Here is a 26,089-nt window from a genome sequence, read left to right as displayed (position 1 = left end):
GCAGCTCTGGGCCTCTGGCTTCAGCCTGGTCCAGCCCCACACATTGTGGCCATTTGGGGAATGAATCAGCAGATAGAAGATTCTCTGTCTTTCCTCTTTCTATAACTGCCTTTTAAATAAAAATAAACCAATAGTGACATGTAATGAAGAAACACAGTCTCAAATGTCTCAAATTCATGAAGGAGAAAATTCCAGGGTGGAATATGGAGTGATCTTGACTTTGACACCAAGGTGGTCCAGGAGTGTGCAAGGGGACAGAAGGGCAGAAGGTGGCCTTCAGCTGGCTTAGAGATAAAGCATGTTGAAAACCAGGCGCCACAGTGTGATAGAACTCTGTTTCTTCATTTCTTTACCACTTCTGCATTTTTCCTTACCCTACTTTGTTCTAGCTAAGAGTCTCATTTAAGGACAAAGGAGGTGATGTCATAGCAACCAGTAGCAGGTGGTTCAGTGGCGAGGCTGGACATACAACATATAAGGAATGATGGCTCTTTGTTCACCTGAACACAGTTGAAAGTGTTGGCAAACTCTCAAGGTTACAAGACCCTATCATCTCACATTTTCTCAGGATTTTAGTTTCCCATTTAAACAACAGGAGAGTTTGTATGTTGTATGTTAGTTGCGCTCTCTAGTGCTAGCAGTGTCAGGTTGAGTTATGTATGTGTGAGCTCACACGCATGCACACCTTGTGCACTGAAAAGACTATCAAGAGAGTGAAAAGATAGTCTGTAGAATGGGAGGAAATATTGCAAACACCTAGTTGATAAGGGCCAAGTACTAAGAACACTGTCTATAAAGGATGATGGTGAAGATGCCTGCATCCAACATCAGAGTGCTAGGGCTCAGTACTCACCTCTGGCTGCTCACTTTCCTTTCCCACTAACACAAACCCCGGGAGGCAGCAAATAATAAGGGCCGCAGCAATGGGGTTCCTGTCACCCACGTGGGAAAGCTTAGTGCTGGCCACTGAGGCAACTGGGCGAGCGAACCAGGAGAGGGGAACGCTCTCTCCATTGCCCTCTCAAATTGGTTACTTGTTTTCTTTAAAAAGCCTTTTAAAATAACTTACAAACCAGCAACAGAAAAGCAACCCAACGTAAAAACTGGCAAAGGACTTGAACGAACGTTTCTTTTAAGAAGAAATACAAATGCCCCAACCATGTAAAAAACTCCTCCTCATCATTAAGGAAATGTAAATCAAACCAGTAATTAAATGCCTTTTCAGAAGCATTAGGATGGTTAATTTAAACCAAATAGCACTATGGGTGAATATGTGAAGTTAAAACTGTCTTATGTTCTTGACCTGAAAATAGAATGATGTCACAACTATAGAAAATAGTTTGCTGATTCTTCAAAAGGCTAAATGGGGGCCTGGCCTGATGGCTCAGTAGTTAAATCCTCACTTTGCCACTACCAAAATCCCATATGGGTGCAAGTTCGTGTCCCAGATGCTCCACTTTCCCATCCAGCTATCTGCTTTTGGCCTGGGAAAGCAGTAGAGGATGGTCCAGACCCTTGGGACCCTGTACCTGCATGGGAGACCCGGAAGAAGCTCTTGGCTCCTGGCTTTGAATTGCCTCAGCTCCGACAGTAGCGGCCATGTGGGGAGTGAAACAGAGGATGGAAGACCTTTCTGCCTCTCCTTTTCTCTAATCTGCCTTTCCAAAAAAAAAAAAAAAAAAAAATTTTTAATGAAAAAAACTGAAAAAAGAGGTACTTAAATGAAGAATTATACACAACTATTCATAACATAGCTTTTATAGTTGCTTAAAGTTGAAACAACCTAAATATCTTTTAACTGGTAAATAGATAAACAGAATGTGGCATAATGGCAGTTGTCAAAAATATGAATGAAATACAAACACATAGTACAATATGGATGAAACTTGAAAACATTATGATAAGTGAAATAAGACAGATACATTCTAGGATTCCATGTATGTGAAATACTTAAAGAGATAGAGAAACAGAAAGCAATTTAAGGCTTATCCTGTGGGTTGGGAAAGGAAATAGTGGGATATCTGGCCTAAGCTCACAACTTTAGCTTGCCACTAATATAGACCCTGGTGGACAGCAGTAATGGCTCAAGTAATTGGGTTTCTACCACATGCCTGGGAGACCTGGATTGAGTGCTCGGATTCTGACTTCAGCCCCGGCCCAATTCTAGCCATTGCAGTCATTTGGGGAATGAATTGGCAGGTAAGAGTATTCCTTCTCTCACCTACCCCACTCCTTCTGCCTCTTGAGTTAAAACAAATGTGTGCGGGGCGATGGGGAGGCAGGAAAGATCTATTTCAAATTCCAGCGATCTTCTCCTTGAGTTGCAGACATGCTAGGAGATGCCATGAGAAAGTTCTTTCGACAAACCAATACATGTTTTAACATCTCCTTTGCCAGAGGAGGGAAGATTCTTCCATTCTCATTAAACTGTCTTCGTGAAATGTACACAGCATTTCCTCTTTGTCATGTGATGCTCAGTTTTACTTCATGTGTGGGCAAAATGACTGAAGTCTACTTAAATGAGCGAGTAGTTAGGAACTGACATACCTTGATCCAAATCGAAGTGGGAGGTGTATTCTTATTTATCCCATACCAGATTCTTGAAACTTGTTATGAGATCTCCAGTCTTCTGGGCTGCCTAAGGGGAAATGATCTGACAGTCCACTGACCCTAGGCCCACAGGATTATGTGGTAAGAGCAAGCAAGAATTGACCTCAGGTGCTCCTTTGAGACTGACTGATCATTGGTCTTTTTCTCCCACTGTGTTTCCTGTCAGGCAGGTCATCCCTCCTCCTTCTACCTCCCATCCCACCACAACTGAACCAAAATTTTACCTTTAGATCCCATTTGGAAGACATTGTTTACAAAGTCTTGCATTAAAATATACATCTGCCAATGGAAGAAGAGGGCAAATGTTCTCAGTGTAACAATTGGTTACCATAGACAGGAGGGAAGGTACAGGTAAGGATCTCTCCATTCACAGATGGCAGTGTGCCAAGGGAATAAGGTCAGATGGTGACGTCCTGCCAGCCAGGCAGTACAGTCTCAACTTCAATCAGGATGGGCAGTTGGTCACGGACAGGATGGAAGAGCTCCAAGCAGGCTTCTTATCTCCTTGTGCACTCGAATCCCATGTTGTCAATTTCCCACTTTTCTCTGGGACCTTCTTCCTTGCCTGGCTGATGTGTGTGCCTGGCGCCAGCACATCTCCTGCAAGACAGGCCCTCGGATGATTGCACTGCTGGAGTGGCCACTTCCCCATAGAAGCACAGGTAAGGCTACATTCCAACCATCCCAGCTCTCAGAACCTGGCAGGGAGGTCACAATGCAGCTCCACTGTTACGCAACCTGGTGTCTCTCAGGCCTTGCTTTCTGGTTTTCCTTTGTCATTTTTTCTCTTCCCCTACTTACAATGTGGAAGGAAAGAAGGAGTTGGGAGGCTCTCATCGCCTTCTCTGGAAGTCCAGTTTTTCTCCATTAAGTGGAAAGGGACAACTCATAATCAGGTAATAAGTAATGAAAAGGCATAAACAACTCAAGAGTTTCTTACTGCCCTTTCTGCCCCCACACACACTTGCTATGCTTATAGCCTTTCTTAGACTACAGATAAGTGTTTCTTCCAGTGCCAGGTTCCAGATGCCAGCTACTGCCAGCTGCCTCAATGCTCTGAAGGCAATTCTGATTTTGAGCTAATAAATTTTTTTACTGGGTTCACTTGGCTCCTTTGAGTTTGCATGGGAATAAGATTTGGCCTCATCTCTGAGGTATTGTTCCCTCAAGCTTTGCAGTACATGCAAAAGAATGCAAATTCTGAACTTCATTTGCTGTCACCTATAAAGTGTCAAATTCAGTCTCCTTGAGTTCTGGAACTAGAATTTAGAAGGGGGAAATAAAAGAAATTTGAGTGTTTTCATAGAGAAGCAGACATGGGATTTTAATCCATGAAGTTGGACAAGTCTGTTTCGCTATGGGAGCTTCCATTTTAGCTTCTGCAAAATTCTGGTTCATGACATTGATTGGATTACATTGAAGCAGTTGTGCAAACACCTGAGCCCAGTGTCTGACCTAGCTTTGAGTTCACCCTCATTAGCCTCACTGAGGCCTAAATGTTGTGAGGCTTCAACAAAGGTGCGTCCCTGGGACCTATCCCAAAGCTACTCCATCTTATCACAACAGTTTGAAGTTGAACTTGATTGAAAACTGTAAGTTGGATTGGGGAATGACTTGGTTACTGAAGTTCTTGAGATCTTTTCCTGTTTAAACTCCAGCCCTTTCTGGGTCTCTGGCTAATGTCTTGCCCAATAGCACCCGAGAGGAAAAGACAGTGAAATGGAACATTGTAACGCCATGGATCTTTGCATACTGTTGGCTCTCGAACAAAAGAAAGCAACGAGCAAGGCATGTCTGGCTCACAGGAAATGTCTGTGTGTAGAGTGATTGATTTCTAACATCTGTGACGTCACCCTCTCTAGAGGTCTGTTGTGTTTGGTTGCTCTAAGGGAAGCCCAGCCGGAATTTCCTGCCTCTGGGTCTGCCTGAGCAGGGGAAGCGCTCTGGCATATCCTCTCCTGGGCCCAGCTCAAGTTGGGTCGAGAGGGCCTTCTCCTTGGCTTTGTGGGCCAAAAACAAAGGGGCATTGCCTTCTCCAAATTGTCTGAGAAATGATTAACTTGTTTCCTTTGATCCTTTCCACTTTGGGTGAGGACGGTCCAGTAGCTGGGGTGGAGAATACGGCCCATTCTTTGTGACATTGGTAAGGTAAACAGTGGGAGAGACTGCTACTAGAAAGCTGAACTCTGGAAGGTTTGAAAGAGTGTGCGCGTGTGCGTGTGCGTGTGTGTGTGTGTGCACGCACGCGCATGGGTGTGCGTCTATAAACAGGGCTATTGAGAAAAAGAGTAGAACTGTTTTCTCTAACTTTCTCTTTCCATTTTTTTAAGGTCTGAATTTCCTGCTGCTGTGCACAAAGATGCTTTTCATCTTTAACTTCTTGTTTTCCCCACTTCCAACCCCGGCGCTGGTCTGCATACTGACGCTTGGAGTAGCCATGTTCCTGTGGCTGGTCTACAGACCCCAGCCAGTCTTACCTCTCATTGACCTGGAAAACCAGTCTGTAGGAATTGAGGTAATTTTCCAGTCTTCATTATACTTTGGAGTATAATGATTGAGTAGAGTATGGAAAAATAAACCTTTTATGTTGCCCATTCATAGATAAACTACAAACTTGAATTTCTATTATTAGCACATTGCCCTGTGTAAGAAAAATGACAGCTAGCTCATACAATGTCAGAAATTTAGGTAAGACGTATAAACTATAGCCTAAAGGCAAGAGCCTGTCTTTTTTGGGCAAATAGTTAACTAACAACAGTGTTCCCATTTTTGAAGAAATAAGTAAAAAGAAAAACACAAATTCAAGAAAATGGGATTGGGAACATAACATATGTACCATAATGCTTAAGGTATGTGCTATCTGGTTTTCTGTTTTAAATGTCTTTATTCATCAGGGTAAAATCAGGGTAGCAGAGAGGGGGAGAGACAGAAAAACAGGGAGATTTTCCATCCTCTGGTTCATTCCCCAGATAGCCAGAATGGCCAGTTCTGGGCCACATGGAAGTCAGGACTGAGAACTTCTTCCAGGTCAACCACATGGGTGGTAGGGACTATTGAGCCATCCTCCCTGTCTTTTCCTGGGCCATTAGCAGGAAGCTGGATTAGAAGGGAAGCAGCTGGAGCAGGAACCAGGGCCCATATGGGAAGTTAGCTATGCAGGTGATAGTTTTACTGGCAAGGCCATAAAGATGGTGTTAGCTAACCCGTTCCTTCCATAAAACATTTGCCAAGCCGGTATCTAGATGAACAAGTCAGTATTTGGGGAGTGAGTTGTTCTTTTTTTTTTTTCCCTGGAGATCCCCAATGTCTGAGAATGGTACAGAAATTATTTCCAGAGAAGATTCTAGTAGACTTGTTCAGATGCTTCTTTGGACACCCACACCCCTTGCTGAAGTATCTGGGTTAAAGTCCTGGCACTGCTCCTGATTCCAGCTTCATGCTAATGCACACCCCAGAAGGCATCAGGTGATGCCTCAAGTAGCTGGGTCCCTGCCAACCATGTGGGAGATCTGGACTGAATTCCAGGCTGCTGGCACTGGCCCAACCCAGTCGCTACTATTGGAGGCCTTTATGGAGTAAACCAGTAAATGAGTTCTGCTACTCTTCCTCTCTAATAAAAAATAGAAAAATTTAAAAAGAAGCTATTTCCTTGAGTTCAGTTCTAACTTGTAATTAATGTTTGTTCATCTTATAAGTGGTACAAATGAAACCAGGCTCATATATGCCTGAGCAATGGCGTGCTCTGGGAATGTCCTCTTTCTCTTTCCTTCCTTCTGCCTCCTAATTATTCTCATCTTCATCTTCCACCCTTTTCATGGAAAAAAGAAAAAGTATTTCTATTCATTGCAAACCTATCCTTTTAGTTACTTTCATCACCTTCTTCCATCTCTACAGGAATTTTATTCCAAGTGACCAACACCTTCCAGCCTATACTCTTTTTTGGCACCTTGCCACGCTCGGTCCCTGCATTAGCGTCTTCCCATCCTGTTGCTTCAGGCCACTGTGGTCTCTCACTCACTCACTTTCCCACTGGAGTTGTTTATGAGAAGTATGTGTGTTGATCTCCTCTCTTTTTTTTTAAAGATTTGTTTTTATTTTTATTGGAAAGTCAGATATACAGAAAGGAGAGACAGAGAAGAAGATCGTCCATCTATTGATTCATTCCCCAAGGGGCCACAATGGCACTGGAGCTGCCAGGAGCCTATTCCAGGTCTCCCAATGTGGGTGCAGAGTCCCAAGGCTTTGGGCCGTCCTTGGCTGCTTTCCCAGGCCACAAGCGTGGAGCTGGATGGGAATCGGGGCTGCCAGGATTAGAACTGGTGCCCATATGGGATTTGGCACGTGCAAGGCGAGGACTTTAGCCGCTAGGCTACTGTGCTGGGCCATTATCTCCTCTTTTCAACATTGACCCACTGAGACCTGACCTTCTGTAACTAGTATCTCTTCCACATTGTTCTAATCTCCCAAACCTACTTTCTATACTTAGTGACTCCTAATTCTTCCCCTCAGTTGACTGCATACCTCTTTCTTGAAACTTTCCCTATAGTTTTTCAATGATACAGCTTCCTAATTCCAAGGCATTCTGCCAATATCACTTAGCTTTTTTTTTTTTTCCTTCCCATCCTAGGGTTTCCTTTTCAGCATAGTTTGATTCTTCTATAGTCAGAAGTTGGCAAACATTCCATCAGATCTGGGTTTTATGGAGTATTGCAACTACCCAGTACTACTGTTAACTAGTGAAAACACCAGACGTTTCAAGTATGTAGATGAATGAGCATAATTATGTTTTAATGAAACTTCACTTGCAAAAGCAGGTGGTAGGTCATATTCAGCCCACAGATTGTAGGCTTTCAATTTTCTGCTTTAAATCCTCACAGTTAAAAGATGCTGCTTCTTCTATGAACACTACCTGAAGGCTATAATACCCAAATATTGGCTTACTAGTCTTATCTCACTGGTGTTCAAATACTTCCAATTCTCCATGTCTCTTTGTTGCCCATCTTTTCCCTTTATATTTGCACATCCTTTCCTGTTCTTTTGGTGAGACAAACCTCTTCTTACCCAGTAGCCTCAATGTCAGGGTCTGAATTAAGTTGAGCTCTTTCTGCATACTCACCTCTGTCTTTTTTAACTGAACAAGGACCTTTACTCTTGATACTTGGCCTTAAGGTGACATCTTGTGGAAATCTTCCCTGATGCTCTAGACAGTGAGATCTATTGTTATAGCCCTATGTGTTACTGTGCACTTTCACAGTCCTTACCTTGGCCAGTCACGTGCTTGTTTGACACCTCCTCTCTAGACTAACATTCATCAGTGTTGAACCATATCCATGGCCCCCATTGTAGTCCCAGAATCCATTCTAGAACCAGACCCTATAGTCCCCAGCTCACTGTTGTAGACAAGGCCCATGTTGCCCCTTCTATCCCACACACCTTCCTCCCTCATAGCTTACCAGATGTTGCAATGTTTTTTCTTGCCTCTGGGCTGTTCTTGTCTTTCCTTTATTCTGTCCAAATCATTTCTTTTTGGGAAAAATCTACTCATCTGCAAAGTCTTTATTGAAATGTCATTTCTTCTTCACATCTTTTCTGCTTTAAATGGAATTTATTTCAACTTTCGTTTGTTCCTCAAGTCGTATTTATTTTCAGTCTGGCATGTATGTCACAACATTATCTTTGCTTGGTGTTCCCTTCTCATCCTCCCACACTCCAAAAATTCTAGTTTGTGAGGTGCTCAAGGGTAAGCATTTGCCTTAACTCACATCTACAGTATTTGCACAGTGGTAGAACCCATGGTGTGTTTTCAATACATGTTCATACTTGATATGATTAAAAAGATAGCAAACTGTATCTACACACACACACACACTCACACATATGCCATGGAATATTACCAAAATTTAACCATGAAAATGTCTGGGTGATGGGATTTAAGATCAGATTTTTACATCTTTATATTTGTTTATGTTCAAAAGTTTCTGTGACATGAATGTACAACAGTGTTGAGATTTAAAATATTCACTGACTAGTAAAGAGAGCATTCCTGTGACTTCAGCATTTATGTTCTTTTTGATTCAATCTATCAAGGTTCTGGAAAAAGTGGGGCTTAAACTTGATCTTACGTTTTAGGGAGGAGCGCGCAAAGGGGTTATCCAGAAGAGCAATGACCTCATGCTTTACTACTACTCAGATGCCAGGACAGTGTATGAGACTTTCCAAAGAGGACTTGCTGTGTCTGGTAAGCCTACAAGTCTGGCCTTGCCTGTAGGGGGACTGAAGTGGGGTCTGTTGCACACATCTTTCCCGTCTCGTTTCTGAAACCCCAGCTGGTGCCACGCAGGGCTCCGAGTAGAAGTGCAATGTACAAAGCAGACAGGTTACTAGCACACTGCTGGGAACAGTGTAGGACAGACTTGGATTTGAAACCCAATTCTGATTCTAGCTGCAAATGTTTATTCTAACCTCTTTGCCTCTGAGTCTGTTCCTCACTCACACACAGATTTTTTTTTTTTTTTTTTTTGCCAAATCCATGTTATAGTTACGGGTAGGACAATATTTTGACTAATTCACTAGCTCATTACATTTGTTCAGCAGCATGCTTTCTGTAAATGAAGTTTCCCGCACTGACGGCTGGAGAATCACAGCCAGGATTCTCCTGACTTACCTCGTCCATGCTCTGTCCTGCACTGCCACTCTCCTTATCACAGAAGCCAATGGCCCGCTTTGGACTTTCTTAGAAACATCACCACAGTGGACTTTGGAAGGCTGTAAGGAACAGATCAGGCCTTAACATCTACATCTTCTATCATCAAGCAGAATGCTAGGAAGGCAAATTTCCTTCCCAAATCCTCTTGTGTACAGTGTTTCCCGTACTGTTTTTCCTTTTAGGCAGCATTCTGTCCAGATACATGACTTCTTAATCCTTCCCTTCCCTTCAACCTCTTACCTATGATATGACAGCATTAGTGACCAAATCCTATCAAATGTTCGATCCTCTGTAATCTTAGGTTTAGTTCCTGTGACAGTCATTTTTGATGATGAGAAAAATTTAAGTTTGGGGGCACAAAAGTTGGAAAATGTTGGAGTTCCCATTAGTTTTCCTGTCTGACTAGCTTACTTTATAGAAGTAGTTACTCCCACAGACAATAACAGATTTACCATAAAGGAAAGTTCTATCTGAAGTCTCTACTGGGAACCCTACTTAGTATTTCTGGGCCTAAATAAGCATTTGTTTAGACTTCTGTGTAAATAGCAAGCAAAAAATCAAACCAAACATTAATTTCTTTAGTTCTCTGGCAACTAAAGATAATAAATGTCTAGAGTATAGAATTTCCTTTCAGATCTTCTATTTTCAGAAGTTTTCTTCATTGTGTGTTGTTACTGTGTCATTTCATATGTGCTATATGGTATTTAATGTTCATTTAGGAGATGTTTTTCAAGGCTAAATTAAGGCTAAAGCAAGAAGGTTTAAAATGGCCTCTCATTTCAGCAGGTCTGAGGAATCTGGCATGACCACTTGCATAGAAAAACAACCCTCTGGTCCTATCCAGGATTGAATATATCAGCCTTCATTCTTTTAATTCCTGGAAGGTAGCTCATCTCTGTTGAGAACCCCCTCAGGCATTGTTTAAAGTCTGTATCCTGCGACTCCACCTTCCTTTCACTGAGTCCGAATTCTAGATAGTGAAACCTAACAATCCCCAGGAAGTTTGGTATTTTTAACGAAACTTGCTTCCGGGGATTCTGCATACCAGAGTTGGTCTCCACTTAGCCCAGTTTGACAGCCTTACCAAGAAGTTGTTAGTGCAGGGAAAGATCGTCTCAGTAGCCACACCTATACACAGAAGCAGGCCTCGCTGAGGGCTGGGCTGTTACCCCGTCGGGAGTTTGGCCAATAGACTGACGCTGCCCAGGACAGAGTTTCATGTGATCTGAAGTTGTTGACCCTTTGGGCTGATTCTTTGACTTGCTCCTTGGCCACAGATGTCCGTCAGCATTTTCACCTATGGCAAGGTGATAAGAAAATGCAATGTAGATTCTTTTACATTTATTAGCTCTGCCAGTTACAGAGTGAGCTCCAAGAAGCCATCCTACTCCTTCTTGCTACAATTGGTGAGAAGACCAAGTGACTTAAGATGCCTCACATGGACTAAGCATTGAAGAAGCAGTAGCCATGGGGTTTGTCATGCTTCGGAGAAAGTTATAGAAAGCCTGAGATAATTGCTTGGGTTGTGGCGCAGTGCATTCCACAGGAACAGTTAGTATCAACGTTTTCTATGGTCAGTCCCCTTGTTTATTTATATTTTTCTATCTGTTAAATCAGAGTGGCTATCTCTTTCCTGTTTTCCTTCCTTCTTCCTTGACACTTAACCTAAAAGGTTACTCATTTGCCTCTGGATTCCTAGTAACATTTTCTGAGTACTATCATTTGGCAAGAATTAAATTCGTCTCAGCAACCTGACTAGACCTCTGTGTAATGGGTCCTTCCCTTCTGCTCTTCTGTTGCAGAGCAACCTCACTCTGCCTTCTCCCTGTCACTTCCCAGACACTCAGATCTGTTCCTAAACTGAATGACACTCAACGAGTGACTATAACATTACATACATGTTCCCAAACTTGTTTTAAATATGACAGAGGGATTTAGTTGTAATGAAAAATTTATTTCTGTTGTCAGCTATAAGACACAAAGTGCGAAAATGTTAAAGGCAAATATATGTGCATGAGTGAATATAGATGAGGGCTCACACACATGTTAGTCTCTGTGAGTTTCTGTGTCTTAATAGACGTTCTCATATACATAGGGATTGTATATGAACAGTTATTCATATGGGTAGGAAAACTTCACCCACAAGCAAAAGTATCACTTCTTCAACTGTTAAAGAAACGTAGGTGAGTTATGACTGTTTAAGCCTGTAAAACTGCAATACATCTTTTTAATGACAGTGCTTACTGTCAGTGAGAATGTGATGCACCTTGGTTTGCTGTTGGTGCCAAGAGTCAATGAGGACAAATGCTCTGCTAAGCAGTGTGGTTGGAGATGTCCACGGTCTGATCATCCTGACTCTCTTCCTTTCCAACCCTCTAATCTGAAGGGTACTACTCTATGAAAATTTCCTAAATTTGCTATTATTAACTTGAAAATATGTATAATAGCAGTAGTTGCTGTGAAAGCTAGAGACAATGTAAATAGTCACAAGGAGATCCAATGGAGCTCTCTGTGGGTAGGCCACTGTAATCTCTCCAGAGAAGAAATAATAATAGCACAGGACTATTTACAGGAGGAACAGTGAACATCACCCTGCAAAACTATGGAAGGAAACTGGAAGGAAATATCTGGGCTAATAATGGCATTGTGTAGTGAGATTATTTCTATTTTTAATTTTTCCCATCATTTTATGAACATTTCTTTTATTGCAGGAAAGCTCGATGTGAGACAGTTCAGTACAGGCTATTTGTGTTGACTTGTGGGCTTTAGCTTGTTATGTTATATAGGCAAATGCATACTGCTGGCCTCTTCTGAATGCCCACATTTTCACAGATCTGACCCTGATCTGCCCTGTTTGGTAGCATTTCCTAAATGTTTCAAGGGCAGTTTATGACTCTCTGCCTTTGAGAACTGAGTACTTCCTTTAAACTTCCTGACAAATAAAAGAAGCTCTTATTCTTGCTGTGTTTGTCCTGTGTGTCTCTTCTCAATTCTCATTTACCTTCTCTAATCCAAAAGATTTGCAACTCGAGTTAACATTCTCCTAATGTTATATTTTTAGACAATGGTCCCTGCTTGGGATACAGAAAACCAAATCAGCCCTACAGATGGTTGTCCTATAAGCAGGTACGTTCAGCCAAAAGCTTCTTTTGCTCATGTGGTAGCCTGTGCCAATTTGATCTCTTTTGGGATATTGCAAAAAAAAAAAAAATATATATATATATATATATATATTTGGTTTCTCTTTTGTAGGTGTCGGATCGAGCCGAGTACCTGGGTTCCTTTCTGTTACACAGAGGACATACGCCATCACCAGACCAATATATTGGCATCTTTGCTCAGAATAGACCAGAGGTAAATATGCTGAAGCCAGTTCAAGGAAGTGAGTCACTTCTAATCTGGCATCTTGATGATAACTTATCAAAGATATTTAAACTTTTGATAGTGCATATTCTTCTGTTTGAAATAGTTCCAAACCTGAGCCTCCTGAATTTCTAGTTGAATGTGGAGTGCTCTAGGCTATGTATTTATATCTCCTTTTTCCCTCCATCCCATTGTTATCAGTTTAAGTAAATCTGACTCTTCTATGAAGAAAATAAGGAAGCTGGACCAAATAAGACCTTGAAAATATTGTGGAAAGTGAGTGTGTTTGTATTAGAATTTGTACATTTATTTGAACCAGTGAGCCACACAACCCATTGCTATTGAGTCTAGTCAAAGACATCTTTCCACAGTGAGTGGCAAGGAGATTTTAAACAGTTAAGACAATGATTGGAATTAAGCTATCTCCAAGTTTTAGTTAAGTCATCATGCCCAATATCTAAAGGGAAAATTTTTGTATCGTTGACATGTTCACCAGGGTTAACTGCTTAAGCAAGATTGCAGGATTAAACTACAAAATCTAAGAGGACATAGATCATATATTTAGTAATCTACATTGTCCACTTGGGGTTACACCGTGCCTCAAGGGTAGTACGAATCCTTCAATCTAGTTTAGGAACTTAAAATCCAACCTAGTATAATTAATTTGGTAGAGCTACCATAATAAAACATAGTCTCTGTGACTTACCATATCTTTATTTTCTCATAATTCTAGAGGTTGGAAGTCTAAGACTAGGGTGCCAGAAAGTTTGGTTTTCCCAAGACCACCCTCCTTGTCTTACCATCATTTTCCCATGTCCTCACATGCCCTCTGCTCTGTGTGTGGGCATCCTTATTCCTCTTCTGCTTGTTTATTTCATATGAAATGTGTGAAAACAGACAGACAGATCACCCATCTGCTTGACTCACTTCCTAAATCAGGCCCTGGTTTGGATCAGGTGGAAGTCAAGACTAGGAATGTAATCCAGGTCTTTCGCATGAGTGGTAGGGACTCTGCTGTTTACAGGGTCTGAACCAGCAGAAATCTGGAAGGAAGAGTTAAGCCTCATACTCATCCATTATCTGATATAAGCATCCCAAACAACAGCTTAACAGTGGAACGAAATACCAGTCCTTCTTTTTCTTACAAGGATACAAGTCAACTTCAATTGGGCTCTACTCTTATGACTTCTTTTAATTATAACTACCTTTTGAAGGCTCCATCTCAAGTTCAATTACATTGAAGTTTAGAGCCTCAACAAGAATTCGAGGTAGGGCAGAGGGGAGGAACACAACTCATTCAGCAACACTTAGGCTAACATTGATGTCCCCCCATTAGCAGATTCTGACCTACTTTCCCAAATCATGTTTCTCTTTGATTTACACAGTGGTATCACACCATCTCATTTTTGTTCCCTCACTGATTTTTGCTCTGAGTACTTTTGGTACCTACATTTCCACAGCAAATCCTAACATTTCTCTAAAGTTGTACCCAATTTCCATTGTGTTCTTCCAAACAGGCCATGTGGCCTGTCCTCACCTTACAGTGGTCTCTGTTTCCTTAATGCTTTCTGTACGGAGACATAGGGCTTCACAGATCACACTCCACCTTTGTATTCTAGTCTACCTTTGTATTCAGTTATCTCTGCTTAGCTTATCTTGCTTAACTTCACAGCAGTATCAGTGACAGTCCCTAAAGCCCAGTGACTTTTTTTTTTTAACCTAAAAGCGATCAAATAAGCATTTGTTGGCTAAGTGATAAAGTAATTGTCTCCAAAGTCATTGTCCGTTGCTGACTTGCACTTTTCTCTGCACAGTGGGTCATCTCCGAGTTGGCTTGCTACACATACTCCATGGTAGCCGTTCCTCTATATGATACATTGGGAGCAGATGCCATTGTATACATTGTCAACAAGGGTAAACTTTTACTATTGCATTGTAACCTTATTCTTTCCTAATGCTAAGTAATTTTCAATCTCTACCTTTTTCTTTTTGTTTCCATTTTTACCAGATATGAAATAATGTAGCCAGAAAATTCATAAGCCTTTCTGGTCCTATAGTCTCAAAGATATATATAAAAAACTTACAGGGAAGTTACAAAAACAAAACAAAACTACGAGACAAAGATATGCTTAAGTAAAAACTTCAGTGTAATCTACAAGGTGGTACAGTTGACAGTATAATATATAGACAAGCTCGCTTACTTTGAAAATAGAAGGAGGTTCTATTGACTAAATCCATGGAGAAGCTACAGATTTATTTCTTATCTTTGTCAATTCAAGTCAGTAGAGTCAACCATCATGTAACAGGGTCTATGGTGACTGCAAAGAAAAAAAAAATTGCTGCTGTTAGAGGAAAAATGTCTAAGTTCAGTGGGGGAAATAAAGGACCTTTAACCTGCAGAAGCTGTTTTTTGTTGGAGAATTGGTAAATTGAATTTATCCATTTGAACCACAGCGAGCATCAGAAGCTTTCACTCACCTGGTAACAGTTCCATTTGCCTCCTGCTTTCTCTTCTGTTCTCTCTTGAAACAAAACATGTTGCCAGAATCACACTCACAATTCATACACATTGTTTCAATGACTTTTCCTAAGCAGAAGGAATTTCATGATTCCTTTAGAAACTGTAAAATGTGTTGGCAGCCTACAAGAAAGCCATCTGCTTCTGTTTCAAGTAAACTCATTTACTCTCAGTAGCGCAGTGCATTTTTTTTACATGATCAGCCTGATTTATAGATGTGATTTCCTTTGAGGAATCCATTAACATTGGCACTTTCAAACATCTCCTTTCCTTGCAAGAAACGTGGCAGAGCAGGATGTGACCTGTGGTCTGTTTCCGTTCCCAGCTGATATTAACACTGTGATCTGCGATACACCCCAAAAGGCATCAGTCCTGCTAGGAAATGTGGAGAATGGCCTCACCCCGGGCCTGAAGATAATCATTCTTATGGACCCCTTTGATGAGGACCTGAAACAAAGAGGGGAGAAATGTGGAGTTGAGATCTTATCTATATTTGATGCTGAGGTATGGCTCTGAAACTTGACTTGCATTTTGCAGCATCAAGGCTGGTCCATCACCATGGGTAGCATCCAGAACCTTTACAGAACACGAGATTGTTGTTCTTTTAGGGTTGGCACACAAAGATGGATTAGACTCAAACCACAAGGCTTTCAGAATAATTCCTCCATGATAACTCAGAAACCCAGTGTCAGGGAAAGACAAAGTTCTTTGACCTGCTACATAGGTTTCTAAGTAAGGAATGTGTAAGTACAGAGGATATGGCTCCCGAAGCCAGGCTGCTTTGGTTCACAGTCCAGCTCCACATATGTGGGGTAATCTGGAACAGTTACTGCATGTCTCCCTTTCCCTATCTGAAAAAATGAGAATAAAAATAATTCCTACCTCGGAGTTGCCGTAAGAGTGAGATGAATTAATGCACTTAAATTGGTCATGGCAGTGATCGGCATGTGGCTGGCTCTGAAATGTTAGCCTTTTATACTATTCTAAGATTACTTGGTTTTGGTCCTGGATGGTGGAAGCTTTAGAAGATGGTGGAAATTGTGCACATTTGAAATCTGCCCTCAGTAGGATGGTTTTCTAAAGAAACCCTCTGCTCTTCTCTGGGGGCTCAAATCGTGCCTGAATACTGACTTTTGGGTCTGATCCAGGTTGGAACTGGATCATATTCCAATGGAGGTATTGTGAAAAAGAGAAGGGAGGGTTGCTCCTGTCATCAGTCTGTCCATCTCAATTAATCTCTTTCCTTCTTGGTTTTTCTGTTTATGTAGAATCTAGGCAGAGAGAACTTCAGAAAACCTGTGGTAAGTCTTCTGCCAGCATTTGAATCTTGTCAGAATCAACTGCCAAAGTTCATGAGAGACTAAGCCTTTGTGCTCCCCCTGCAGCCCCCTAAGCCAGAAGACCTGAGCATCATCTGTTTCACCAGTGGAACTACAGGTCAGTGCCCAGGAGGTTGTCCCCAAGAGGTCTGGTCAGCCAGAAACCTGGCTTGAGTACTTGACCACTGACGGTCTGGTGAACACACCCCAAAATGAGTCCTGCCCTAAGACTTTCAAATGTGGATTTACAAATAGAAAAATTTAAGCATAAGGAAATGCTCAAAAACTTTATTGGATATACTGGGATGTGTTAACATGCTATAGATTTTTTAAGAATCTTAAAGGTTACATTAGAAAGTCAACCCTCCATTCAGCCAATCCACCACTTTTTCAAAATGATACCACTAGAAAGGTTATCTTGATAGCTCAGTGATGCTTCACTACAGATAACTGTACCCCAACCTACATCTAGCCATTTACTAGAACAGTTACTCATCTCTAATATGGTCCATAATTATCTACAGTTACAGTCATCCAGTATGCCCAGTTTATAAGACGTAATAATATCATTAGGCAATGTTGCTATATCTGAATTCACAAAGGAACATAGTACAAAGGGGATTTTTGCTTTCGACTATCTCTGAGTCATGGCTAATCCCTGTGTGGCAGAAGGATGTTTATGACCCATTGAGTAACAGAAGCTGCCATGCCATTAGTCACAGGGCATGTGCCCTCTGCAAGAAAGACACAGTGACAGGAAATGGTCTTAGCTCTCCAGAAAAGAACTAAGTCAATCTAAGTTCTTCTAAGGCTGCTTTCCAGCTACTAACAGATCTTACTTTCCATCTCTTATTTCTTACAGGCGACCCTAAAGGAGCTATGATAACCCATCAAAATGTCGTTTCCAATGCTGCTGCCTTTCTCAAATGTATTGAGGTCAGTGGTCAACTTGAAAAAGAGGTCCCCATTAAAATTTGAATCTCTTATAAAGTTTTTAATCTTGAAGTTAGAGGAGTCTCAAAAGGGAAACAAGATTGAAGGCTTGAGTGTGATCTTGTTTGTTTTGCTATAAGTTCACCTATGCAGTTAGAAGCATATGAGAGGTTCTGGGGCAATCCTTGGAAGGGGTATTTAAATCTTCAATGGAAGAGAAAATTTGCATTGTTCCAATGTTGTCTTCTTTTTGTTCCCTCGTCTGTAGCATACTTTTCACCCCAACCCCAACGACGTGACTATATCCTATCTCCCCTTGGCTCATATGTTTGAGAGGATTGTACAGGTGAGTATCCAATGTTCCTGCAGCCATGGGGAGATGGGCTGCTGTCCCCATGTTTATTCCAAAGTCAGCCTTTATAACTCAGGGAATTGGCTTCTCGGAGTCCTAATTCTGGCATTACCCCTGGCTGCTATGACCCCTTCCTCTGCTGAGCCTGCCTGTGTCCAAGGAGCTAATACTTGGTCCTGCCTCATAAAGGTGGGGGAGCTCCATGGAATCACAGCCAAGAGGTTAGAGTCTACACCTGAGTCCAAACTGACTCACGAGATGCTGTGTCTTCTCTTACAATTTCTTTTGGTTAGCATTTTGAAAGGGAATGTAGGGTTATATAAAAATAATTTCCCCGTAAATGAGCGGGGATGGAACATTGGAGCCACTCCAGGCACGAAGTATCACAACAGGCATTTTCACATCACTCCTGAAATGGGCGACGTGGTGCTGTCACTTGGTGCTTCTGCTTGAGGAGTGCTGTCCAGCTGGGAGCCAGCTCCAGGCTTTTTCAGCTACTCTGAAGCTAATGTGAAAACAGAATACAGGACTGACCTTTCAGAAACACAAATGGTATCATTAAAAAGTCTTCTCTCCAATTCTCCCAAAGACTTCTTCAACCAGCTTCTGGTAGGTTGGTACATGAAATATCAAAATGAAAGATTCCGTATTTACTGATTTAGATATCAGTGCCTCCAATTCAAGCATTGATGTCTAATTAATAAAACTGATTTTTAATAATACAGCGTTGGTCCGTTATAATCTCTCATGGATTTTAGAATCAGCTTGTCGATTTATTTTTTGTTTTTAAAGATTGTTTAATTTGGAGAAGTAGAATTAGAAATAGAATGAATGAGAATAAGAGAAAGAATCTTCCATCTGCTGCTTCATGACTGCAATGGCCATGACTGGGCCAGGCCGAAGTCAAAAGCCCTGATCTCCATCTGGTTCTCACGTGTGCATTGCAGGAGCCCAACTACTCAGGCCATATTTCACGGTCTTCCTTGGCACATTAGCAGGAAGCTGGATGGAAAGTGGAGCGATGGAAACTCAAACTAGTGCCCATATAGGATGCTATCACTGGATGAGGTGGCTTAACACACTGTACCACAATGCCAGCCCCGGAAAAATTCATTCTAACAAAACTTAAAAAGTGAGCATTTATGAAATTGGGAAGGCCTGAGTTTAATGGATTGTTTTTCTTAGTGTTCCATCATGGTGTCTTACACAGGAGCATATCTTAGATTGTCAGAGAGAGATGTGCTAGGTAGAATTAGGGTGATGAACACAACCTGTCATACCTGTTCTGTCACCTCGACAGATATGTGTTTGCAGTCTCTCTCCATGGAGGCTCTGAGTTCTGACTTTGGGAGAGAGTCACCCCATCTCCTCATTTCTGGGCAAGGTGGGTAGCCCAGGAAGTGGTCTCTGCCTCTGAGCCCTCCTCTTTGCTTTTGCTTCTAGGCTGTCATATATTCCTGTGGAGCCAGAGTTGGGTTCTTCCAAGGAGACATCCGGCTGCTGCCTGATGACATGAAGGCGCTTAAGCCCACGGTGTTTCCCACAGTGCCTCGACTCCTTAACAGGATCTATGATAAGGTATTAACCTCACTTCCGCTGGTGCTGTCCTGAATCGGATGGGACTCTCTGAGCCTTGGGCTGGTCCTCAGAGGGTCTCTACTGTGAAGGAATCGGCTCCATTGCTGTCTACTGCTACTGCAAGATTCCATTTAAAGCTGCATTTATACAGCGTGGGAAACCATAAGGAAAACTCCCTCTCCTCTGGATAAGATTCCTGGGGAGGAGGAAGAGCTCACCTTGGAGCCTTGGGGAGTCCCTGACTTGTCAGCTGTTTTACTGGACAGCTGTGACTGATTTCCTGGCAGGTTCTAATCGCTGAGCTTTTGTTGAGATGCCAAGCTCCTGGTAAATATTTCCAATGCATACTCTGAGTGTAATATAGACACACTTACTGTCTCTAGTTTATGAGGAAACTTAGCCTTGAAGATTAAATAATCAACTCAGAGGGGCAGGGACCAGAATTGAATAGTAAAGGCAGCTTTTGCTGCCCTTGGTCACAAATCTGTGCTCATTAGGAATTCCAAAATGGTGATTTTTTAAAAAAATATTTATTCCTCTTGCAATTGTTGTGTCAGATTCACAGAGATGTTATAATTATTTGATTCCTCCCTCTTATTTATCAATGTCCAGAATAATGAATGGGCACTCCAATGGTCTTCACAAATAGCCAGCAAATTTTTCTCATTTTTTTTATGAACTCACAGTTTTCCTATTTGTGTATTTAATTCATTTTAGTTATTTGTGATGTTCAAATGTCCTTTCTTGGAAGTTGGGAGCACCAATAAATCTGCTTATGTGTTCTGTAAATATAATTAGTAACCTTAGATATGTTCTTTGTTTTTCTGGCACAAGATGGTCTAAGCTCATCATGTATGTTTCTCATCCATATCTTAAGTTGGTTAATAACGCTAAGTAGTCCTTAGTGCTGGGCATTTTTTAAAAAGTATTTATCTCTATTTGAAAAGCAGAGTTAGAAGCTTGGAGCAAAAAGGAATCAATTAACATGGCCATCCTTCACATGCTTTGCACCTTGCCCTCTGCCCGCTGCCCAAATTCTAACATTCTGTTTAATTCTTGGGACTCATCAGAGGCTAAGCTGGAGCCTCTGGGACAAGACAGTCAATGTTCTAGAACAGAAATGCTCTCTAAACATTGGAAGTCCTAATCCTAATAGGATTGTTAATCATTCAAACCACTCTTATTATATGCTACAATTATTAGATTTGATTGTTATGATTTTTGTTCATGTTATTGGGCTTTTTCTCATTTTTGAGAGACAGTACCTCATACTCAGATAATAAATTATATTACATTGTTTAGGTTTTTTTGTTTTAATGAAGGACTTTGTTAGCATGAGTTTCCAATTCTCCTTGTCAGTGACTTGTTAAGGGAAAGGTAGAGATGGTGAGATGCTGGCAAGATGATAACATGATAGGTAAGGGGAGGCAGTCTTCAAATTTCAAACTGAAAAAAACCTTTGATTTTTTTTTTTATTTTTAAGAAAGATTTTATTTGCTAATTTGACAGGGTACAGTGACAGAGAAAGAGCCAACAAACAGAAATCTTTCATTTACTGGTTCATTCCCCGGATGGTCATAATAGCTAGGACTGGGCCAGGCTGAAGCCAGACTGGAGCATAGAACTGTGCCCGGTCGCCCTTGTAGGTGCAGGGCCATTCTCTGCTGCTTTCGCAGGCCATAATCAGGGAGCTGGATTAGTAATCCAGGGATTATTAATCCATTAATCAGGGAGCATCCAGAACATGAACCTGTGCCCATATGGGATCCTGGCACTTGAAGGGGGAGAATTAGCCAATTGAGTCATTGTGCCAGGCCTGTAACTTTACATATGTATATAAATAAATTCTTTTTAAAATAAGGACTCTAAGGTGCTACCTGTTGAATAGTCTGTGTTAACCCAGTACCCTCACAAGACTTTGTAGAGAATTCTTGACCACGCTTTACTAATCTTAGTATCAAAGCTGTTTGTCAAGGACTAGAAATCAGAGACTGCTACAGCTGCATGTGTAGGAAATTCAATCTCTTCTGGGTGAGGCCATCATCTTCCAGATTCAACACTTAGCATCCCAGTTCATGACTGTGGGCCATTCTTTATGAAGCTGGAAAGCTAGAATGTACCACCTCTTACTTATGGATCAATGGTCTTGGTGAGTATTCTCAGAAGATTTCTAATTCAGAGGCACTGTCAACCTGCAGGTACAGAATGAAGCAGACACACCCCTGAAGAAATTCTTGTTAAACCTGGCCATTACCAGTAAATTCAATGAAGTAAAAAAGGGAATTGTCAGGCGGGACAGTCTGTGGGACAAACTCATCTTCAGAAAGATTCAGGTAGATATTCTGACCACCTGCTCCTTTGCCTACTTTGCTTTTCCTCTCAGATGTAAGTTCCGCTTTTGCTGAAGGTCCTCATGGACTATCTGTGTCACTTGTCCTTTGAGATATTTTTGTATAACGTTGCCATTAAAAGGAACTGGTAAAAAGCATAACACAAATTTTATTTCAGTTCCAGCACTTTCTTACTCTGTTAAATGGCTTACTGAAATAAGCAATTGAATATGGCCCCAAATAGCAGTTACATGAAGAAATTAAAAACAGTGCAAGCTGTCGTCTCTGAGATGGATGCTGATGGCAGTCAGAATGCCAGCCCCTACTCCAAAAGTGTGTAATTAGTTTAATTCTCGTAACTTTACCAGGTAGACTGTGATGTCTAATCTTACAATGCAGGACACGGGAGTCAAGACAATAGCTTCTAGCAGCTCTTGTGTTTGTTTCTTCTGAGCAGGACAGCCTGGGCGGGAAGGTTCGCTTCATGATCACGGGAGCTGCCCCCATCTCCACTCCGGTCCTGACGTTCCTCCGGGCAGCAATGGGGTGTCCGGTGAGATCTCACTTTTGCACAGATAATGCTCACTATTTAAATAAAAATGAAGACACTACTGAAAAGTAACAAAGAATAAATCACCCCAAAATCTCAAAATTGTTTTTTTATGTGTTTTTCGTAGAGTAGTAATCTTGGCCACATGTTATATATTTTCTGTTCTCGTTTTCTTCTGCCTTACATCTTGCTATAGAAAGGTTTGAAGTGTTTATGTCAGACTGATTAATCTTTCCTGTTTGTGGTTTTCAGTAGCTCACATCCGACCTCCTTACTGCCAGGATTCCAGAAGAATGTTTTCTTCTCTACTTTCTGATGATCTTTGAGGCTTCATTTCTTATTTGTTTCATGATTGAGCCCCATCTGGAATTTGTGCAGGGCTTAGACCCGGATGGATGTTGTCTCATTTTTGTTCCAAATGGAATCTTCCATTTATTCAGTGAGTCATTCACAGCATGAGCAAAAACAAGGAGGCAGGCATAGGCTTATCCTCGCAGCAAATAGCTCCTATTCATAGAACTGCAATCAAATAGGATTCTGAATGGATGCCAGAGACCTGCAGTCTTTCCAGTTAGCATCCTCTTAGCCAATCTTTTTTTTTTTTAAGATTTTAATTTTTTTTAAAGATTTATTTATTTTTATTACAAAGTCAGATATACATAGAAGAGGAGAGACAGAGAGGAAGATCTTCCGTCCAATGATTCACTCCCCAAGTGAACGCAATGGCTGGTGCTGTGCCGATCTGAAGCCAGGAACCAGGGACCTCCTCCAGGTCTCCCATACGGGTACAGGGTCCCAAGGCTTTGCACCATGCTCAACTGCTTTCCCAGGCCACAAGCAGGGAGCTGGATGGGAAGCAGGGATGCTGGGAATAGAAACGGCAGTCATATGGGATCCTGGCACGTACAAGGAGAGGACTTTAGCTGCTAGGCTAATGTGCTGGGCCCAGCGATTCTTAATATTACCCTTTCCCTGAGCTCCTAAAACCAGCAGAAAGTCCCACTCCCAGAATCCTTTTAGAAACATCTTCCGTAAGCCTTCCTCTATTTCTACCTACTCTGCCTATCACAGGCCACACCACAAATGCCATAGCTTATGAACTTTGTTTCCTGAAACCAGCATCTCTCCAGTCAAGACTGTTTTCTGTACTGGGAGGTGGCAAACTGCAGCACAATCCAAATCTGGCCCACCACCTTATTTTTATAAATAAAATTGTGTTGAAACATAGCCATGTCATTCCTTTATACATGGACTATGGTTGGTTTGTGTGACTTCAGCAATTTCTTGAAACACAGACTTGATGGTTTACAAAGCTGAAAAATTTTAAGTACTTTTCTTGGGGGACAAGGAGCAGTGGAGTTGAGGGGACTTGCTATCCCCTGAAGTGGAGTTACTTTCCTTTGAAAATGCTGCTCCATTCTTGAGTGGTGTTCCACTGCCTATCTTCAAGTCTGATCACCACTGGCTTGCACATTGCATAACACATAATCTAGTTTCTCAGTTCCTTGAAATGGCACATTTTAAATGTGAATTTCTATACTGTGGTCTGTTGTATTCGAGTGAACTCCCACTTGTAAAGACTCAGCAAATTCAGCATAAATTCAAGGTTTTAAAACTCTGAGTGGCATCCAAACTTTAGTAACCTTGCTTTCCTTGCATCTCGGCCCTAGGGCACAGCCAGCTCACACTTTAAGTACATCTCAAAACTCTTTGGATTTGCAGGTGTATGAAGCTTATGGGCAAACAGAATGCACAGCTGGCTGTACAGTCACAACTAGTATGGACTGGACATCAGGTAGGTCTCCCATCTGTTGGACAAGGGGTGCAGTGGTTGGGAGGACCCTATCTGAACCAGGAATTCTGAGTTTAGATAACCTCATTGCTTTGCACTGATGGGGCCAAATGCCCAGCTTATTTTCAGTCTTATTCTTCTAGCATTGATTCATAAATATCCCAGAAATATACCTGGAATGATCACTGTTTTATGTGTTTTCCCACTGACTTGGTGTGGTGTATTCTAGGCCATGTAGGAGCCCCAGTCACTTGCAACTATGTCAAGTTAGAAGATGTGGCTGATATGAACTATTTCTCAGCTAACAATGAAGGAGAGGTAAGTCAGTCATGCCTTGGTAGTTGGATAGTCACGGTGGGATATTCAGATGAACATATTGTGAGCATCCTTGGGTTTCCCTCCTTTGAGATATTTAGCAAGGGTTCACCCATCTCTTGAGGTTTTCCTGTCCCTCACCCTCACCACTGCTCACACTGTGGTAGAAGCCATCAAATGACTGAAGCCAGGAGCTGGCATTGTATCAAATGCATACACAGAGTAGCAGATGTTGTTATCATCACTAACTTGTACTGTCTGGTGTGCAGATCTGCATCAAGGGTAACAATGTGTTCCAAGGATACCTAAAGGACCCTGAGAAAACAAAGGAAGTGCTAGACAGTGATGGCTGGCTTCACACTGGAGACATTGGGCGCTGGCTCCCTGTGAGTATTTTGTCATAACTCCTGGGAATCTATGCTGTGGGATTGGGGGAAAACAATGAGCTTACAGCACAAGGGGCAGAGAAGCATGTAGGTAAAGTAACCTAGACAGCTGGAGAGCAGCAGATCTGTGTCCTATCTGGCTATGACCTCCTCCTCAGATAGAGAACATAACAATCAAGAGAACCTCACGTTGGAGTTGGGAGATCTGTGTTGTAGTCACAGCTCTTCATGAAGCAACTGTTTACACTTCACTTCAAATCATTAATGAAAAATCACATATTAAGAAAAGGCTATGTAAGTGGCACTGTGACTCAGTGAGTTAAGCCAGCATTTGCAATGCTGGCATTCCATGTTGGGGATGTGGTTTAAGTTCTGGCTGCTCTGCTTCAGATACAACTCCCTGCTGATGTACCTTGGGAAGTACTTGACTATACTTGGGTCACTGCTACTCTTATGGGAAACCTGGATGGAACTCTGGGCTTGGGCTTCAGTCTAGCCCAACCCACCCATTACAGCCATTTAGGAAATGAACCAACAGCTTAAAGCTTTATCACTTTCTCTGTCTCCCTCTGCCTCTCCCTATATCTGCCTTTCAAATAAAGTTAAAAAAAAAAAAGTATGCAGTGATTCCAAATGTTTTTGCACAAACATAAACATCTCTTAGATTTTTTTCAATAAGGCCGTTGAAATACCCTTGGAAAGTTCTGACAAAGTAAATTAATGTGTGTTTAGGAACTGCCAAAGCTAAACACATCTTTCTCTGGGTCAGAGGATACTTTCAGCACTGTGGCTGCAATCGGTAAAACCTAGACAAAGATCAGCTGAAATATTCTCATTCTTTATCAAATACAAGTACAAAATCAGTGGCACTGGTAGTGTTCCAAATTGAAGACAGGATTCTTTAACAGGTCAGAATGACAGTCCTGGGCCTCAGAGCTGGTGTCACTCCCTTAGAGTGGAACAGACTGACTCATAGCCAAGGTGATGTCTCCAGCAAGGGGCAGAGAAGGTATAGCGTTCCATTCCTTTTCTTTTATAGAGGCAGGAACTGTGACTTCATAACTTCATGAGTCCAAAACATGTGTCTTTTAAGAGTTTCAAAGGAAAATGCTTCTTTCCAGTTAACTCAGAGAGGTATTTCCAGAAAGAGGCAGGATTTCTAAGTCAAGCAGAAGCTAATGTTTGCTCCTCAGTGACTTTCACATCCCTCTGTGGAAGATAGCAGCTGTTGCTGATGGTTAGCGGTGACAAGCAGTTGCTGTGGATCCCATTTGTTTTCCCAAGAGACATGGTGGTGCGGTCACATTGGAGCTTTAGAGTCCCTAAAGAAGTTTCAG

General features: G+C 41.8%; 1 protein-coding gene and 1 long non-coding RNA gene across 6 annotated transcripts in view; one reads left to right on the top strand and one right to left on the bottom strand.

Moving 5' to 3' along the window:
* ACSL5 (acyl-CoA synthetase long chain family member 5) overlaps nt 1–26,089 on the top strand; it is a 40,866-nt gene that overhangs the window by 10,606 nt on the left and 4,171 nt on the right. For 4 of the 5 annotated variants that reach the window (XM_040992112.1, XM_040992114.1, XM_040992115.1 and 1 more), the window contains 16 exons: nt 4,941–5,125; nt 8,740–8,848; nt 12,378–12,442; nt 12,569–12,670; nt 14,494–14,593; nt 15,523–15,701; nt 16,466–16,498; nt 16,583–16,634; nt 17,379–17,452; nt 17,718–17,795; nt 19,245–19,379; nt 21,578–21,712; nt 22,164–22,262; nt 23,982–24,054; nt 24,281–24,369; nt 24,636–24,752. In XM_040992112.1, coding sequence (XP_040848046.1) covers nt 4,941–5,125; nt 8,740–8,848; nt 12,378–12,442; nt 12,569–12,670; nt 14,494–14,593; nt 15,523–15,701; nt 16,466–16,498; nt 16,583–16,634; nt 17,379–17,452; nt 17,718–17,795; nt 19,245–19,379; nt 21,578–21,712; nt 22,164–22,262; nt 23,982–24,054; nt 24,281–24,369; nt 24,636–24,752 — 1,625 coding nt within the window. The remainder of the gene's footprint in view (nt 1–4,940; nt 5,126–8,739; nt 8,849–12,377; nt 12,443–12,568; nt 12,671–14,493; nt 14,594–15,522; nt 15,702–16,465; nt 16,499–16,582; nt 16,635–17,378; nt 17,453–17,717; nt 17,796–19,244; nt 19,380–21,577; nt 21,713–22,163; nt 22,263–23,981; nt 24,055–24,280; nt 24,370–24,635; nt 24,753–26,089) is intronic. The other variant, XM_040992113.1, reaches the window with a different exon arrangement.
* LOC121164147 lies at nt 9,148–15,589 on the bottom strand. Its single transcript, XR_005885037.1, has 4 exons — nt 15,158–15,589; nt 14,881–14,997; nt 10,401–10,613; nt 9,148–9,375 (listed from the first exon to the last, which is right to left on the bottom strand). It is a non-coding gene; the product is annotated as an uncharacterized LOC121164147 (long non-coding RNA).

The sequence above is a fragment of the Ochotona curzoniae genome, unplaced genomic scaffold (genome assembly GCF_017591425.1).
Source record: "Ochotona curzoniae isolate NIBS_2020 unplaced genomic scaffold, NIBS_Ocur_1.0 contig_66, whole genome shotgun sequence".
In the NCBI taxonomy this organism is placed as follows: Eukaryota; Metazoa; Chordata; class Mammalia; order Lagomorpha; family Ochotonidae; genus Ochotona; species Ochotona curzoniae.
This window is presented reverse-complemented; position numbering and strand designations above follow the sequence as displayed.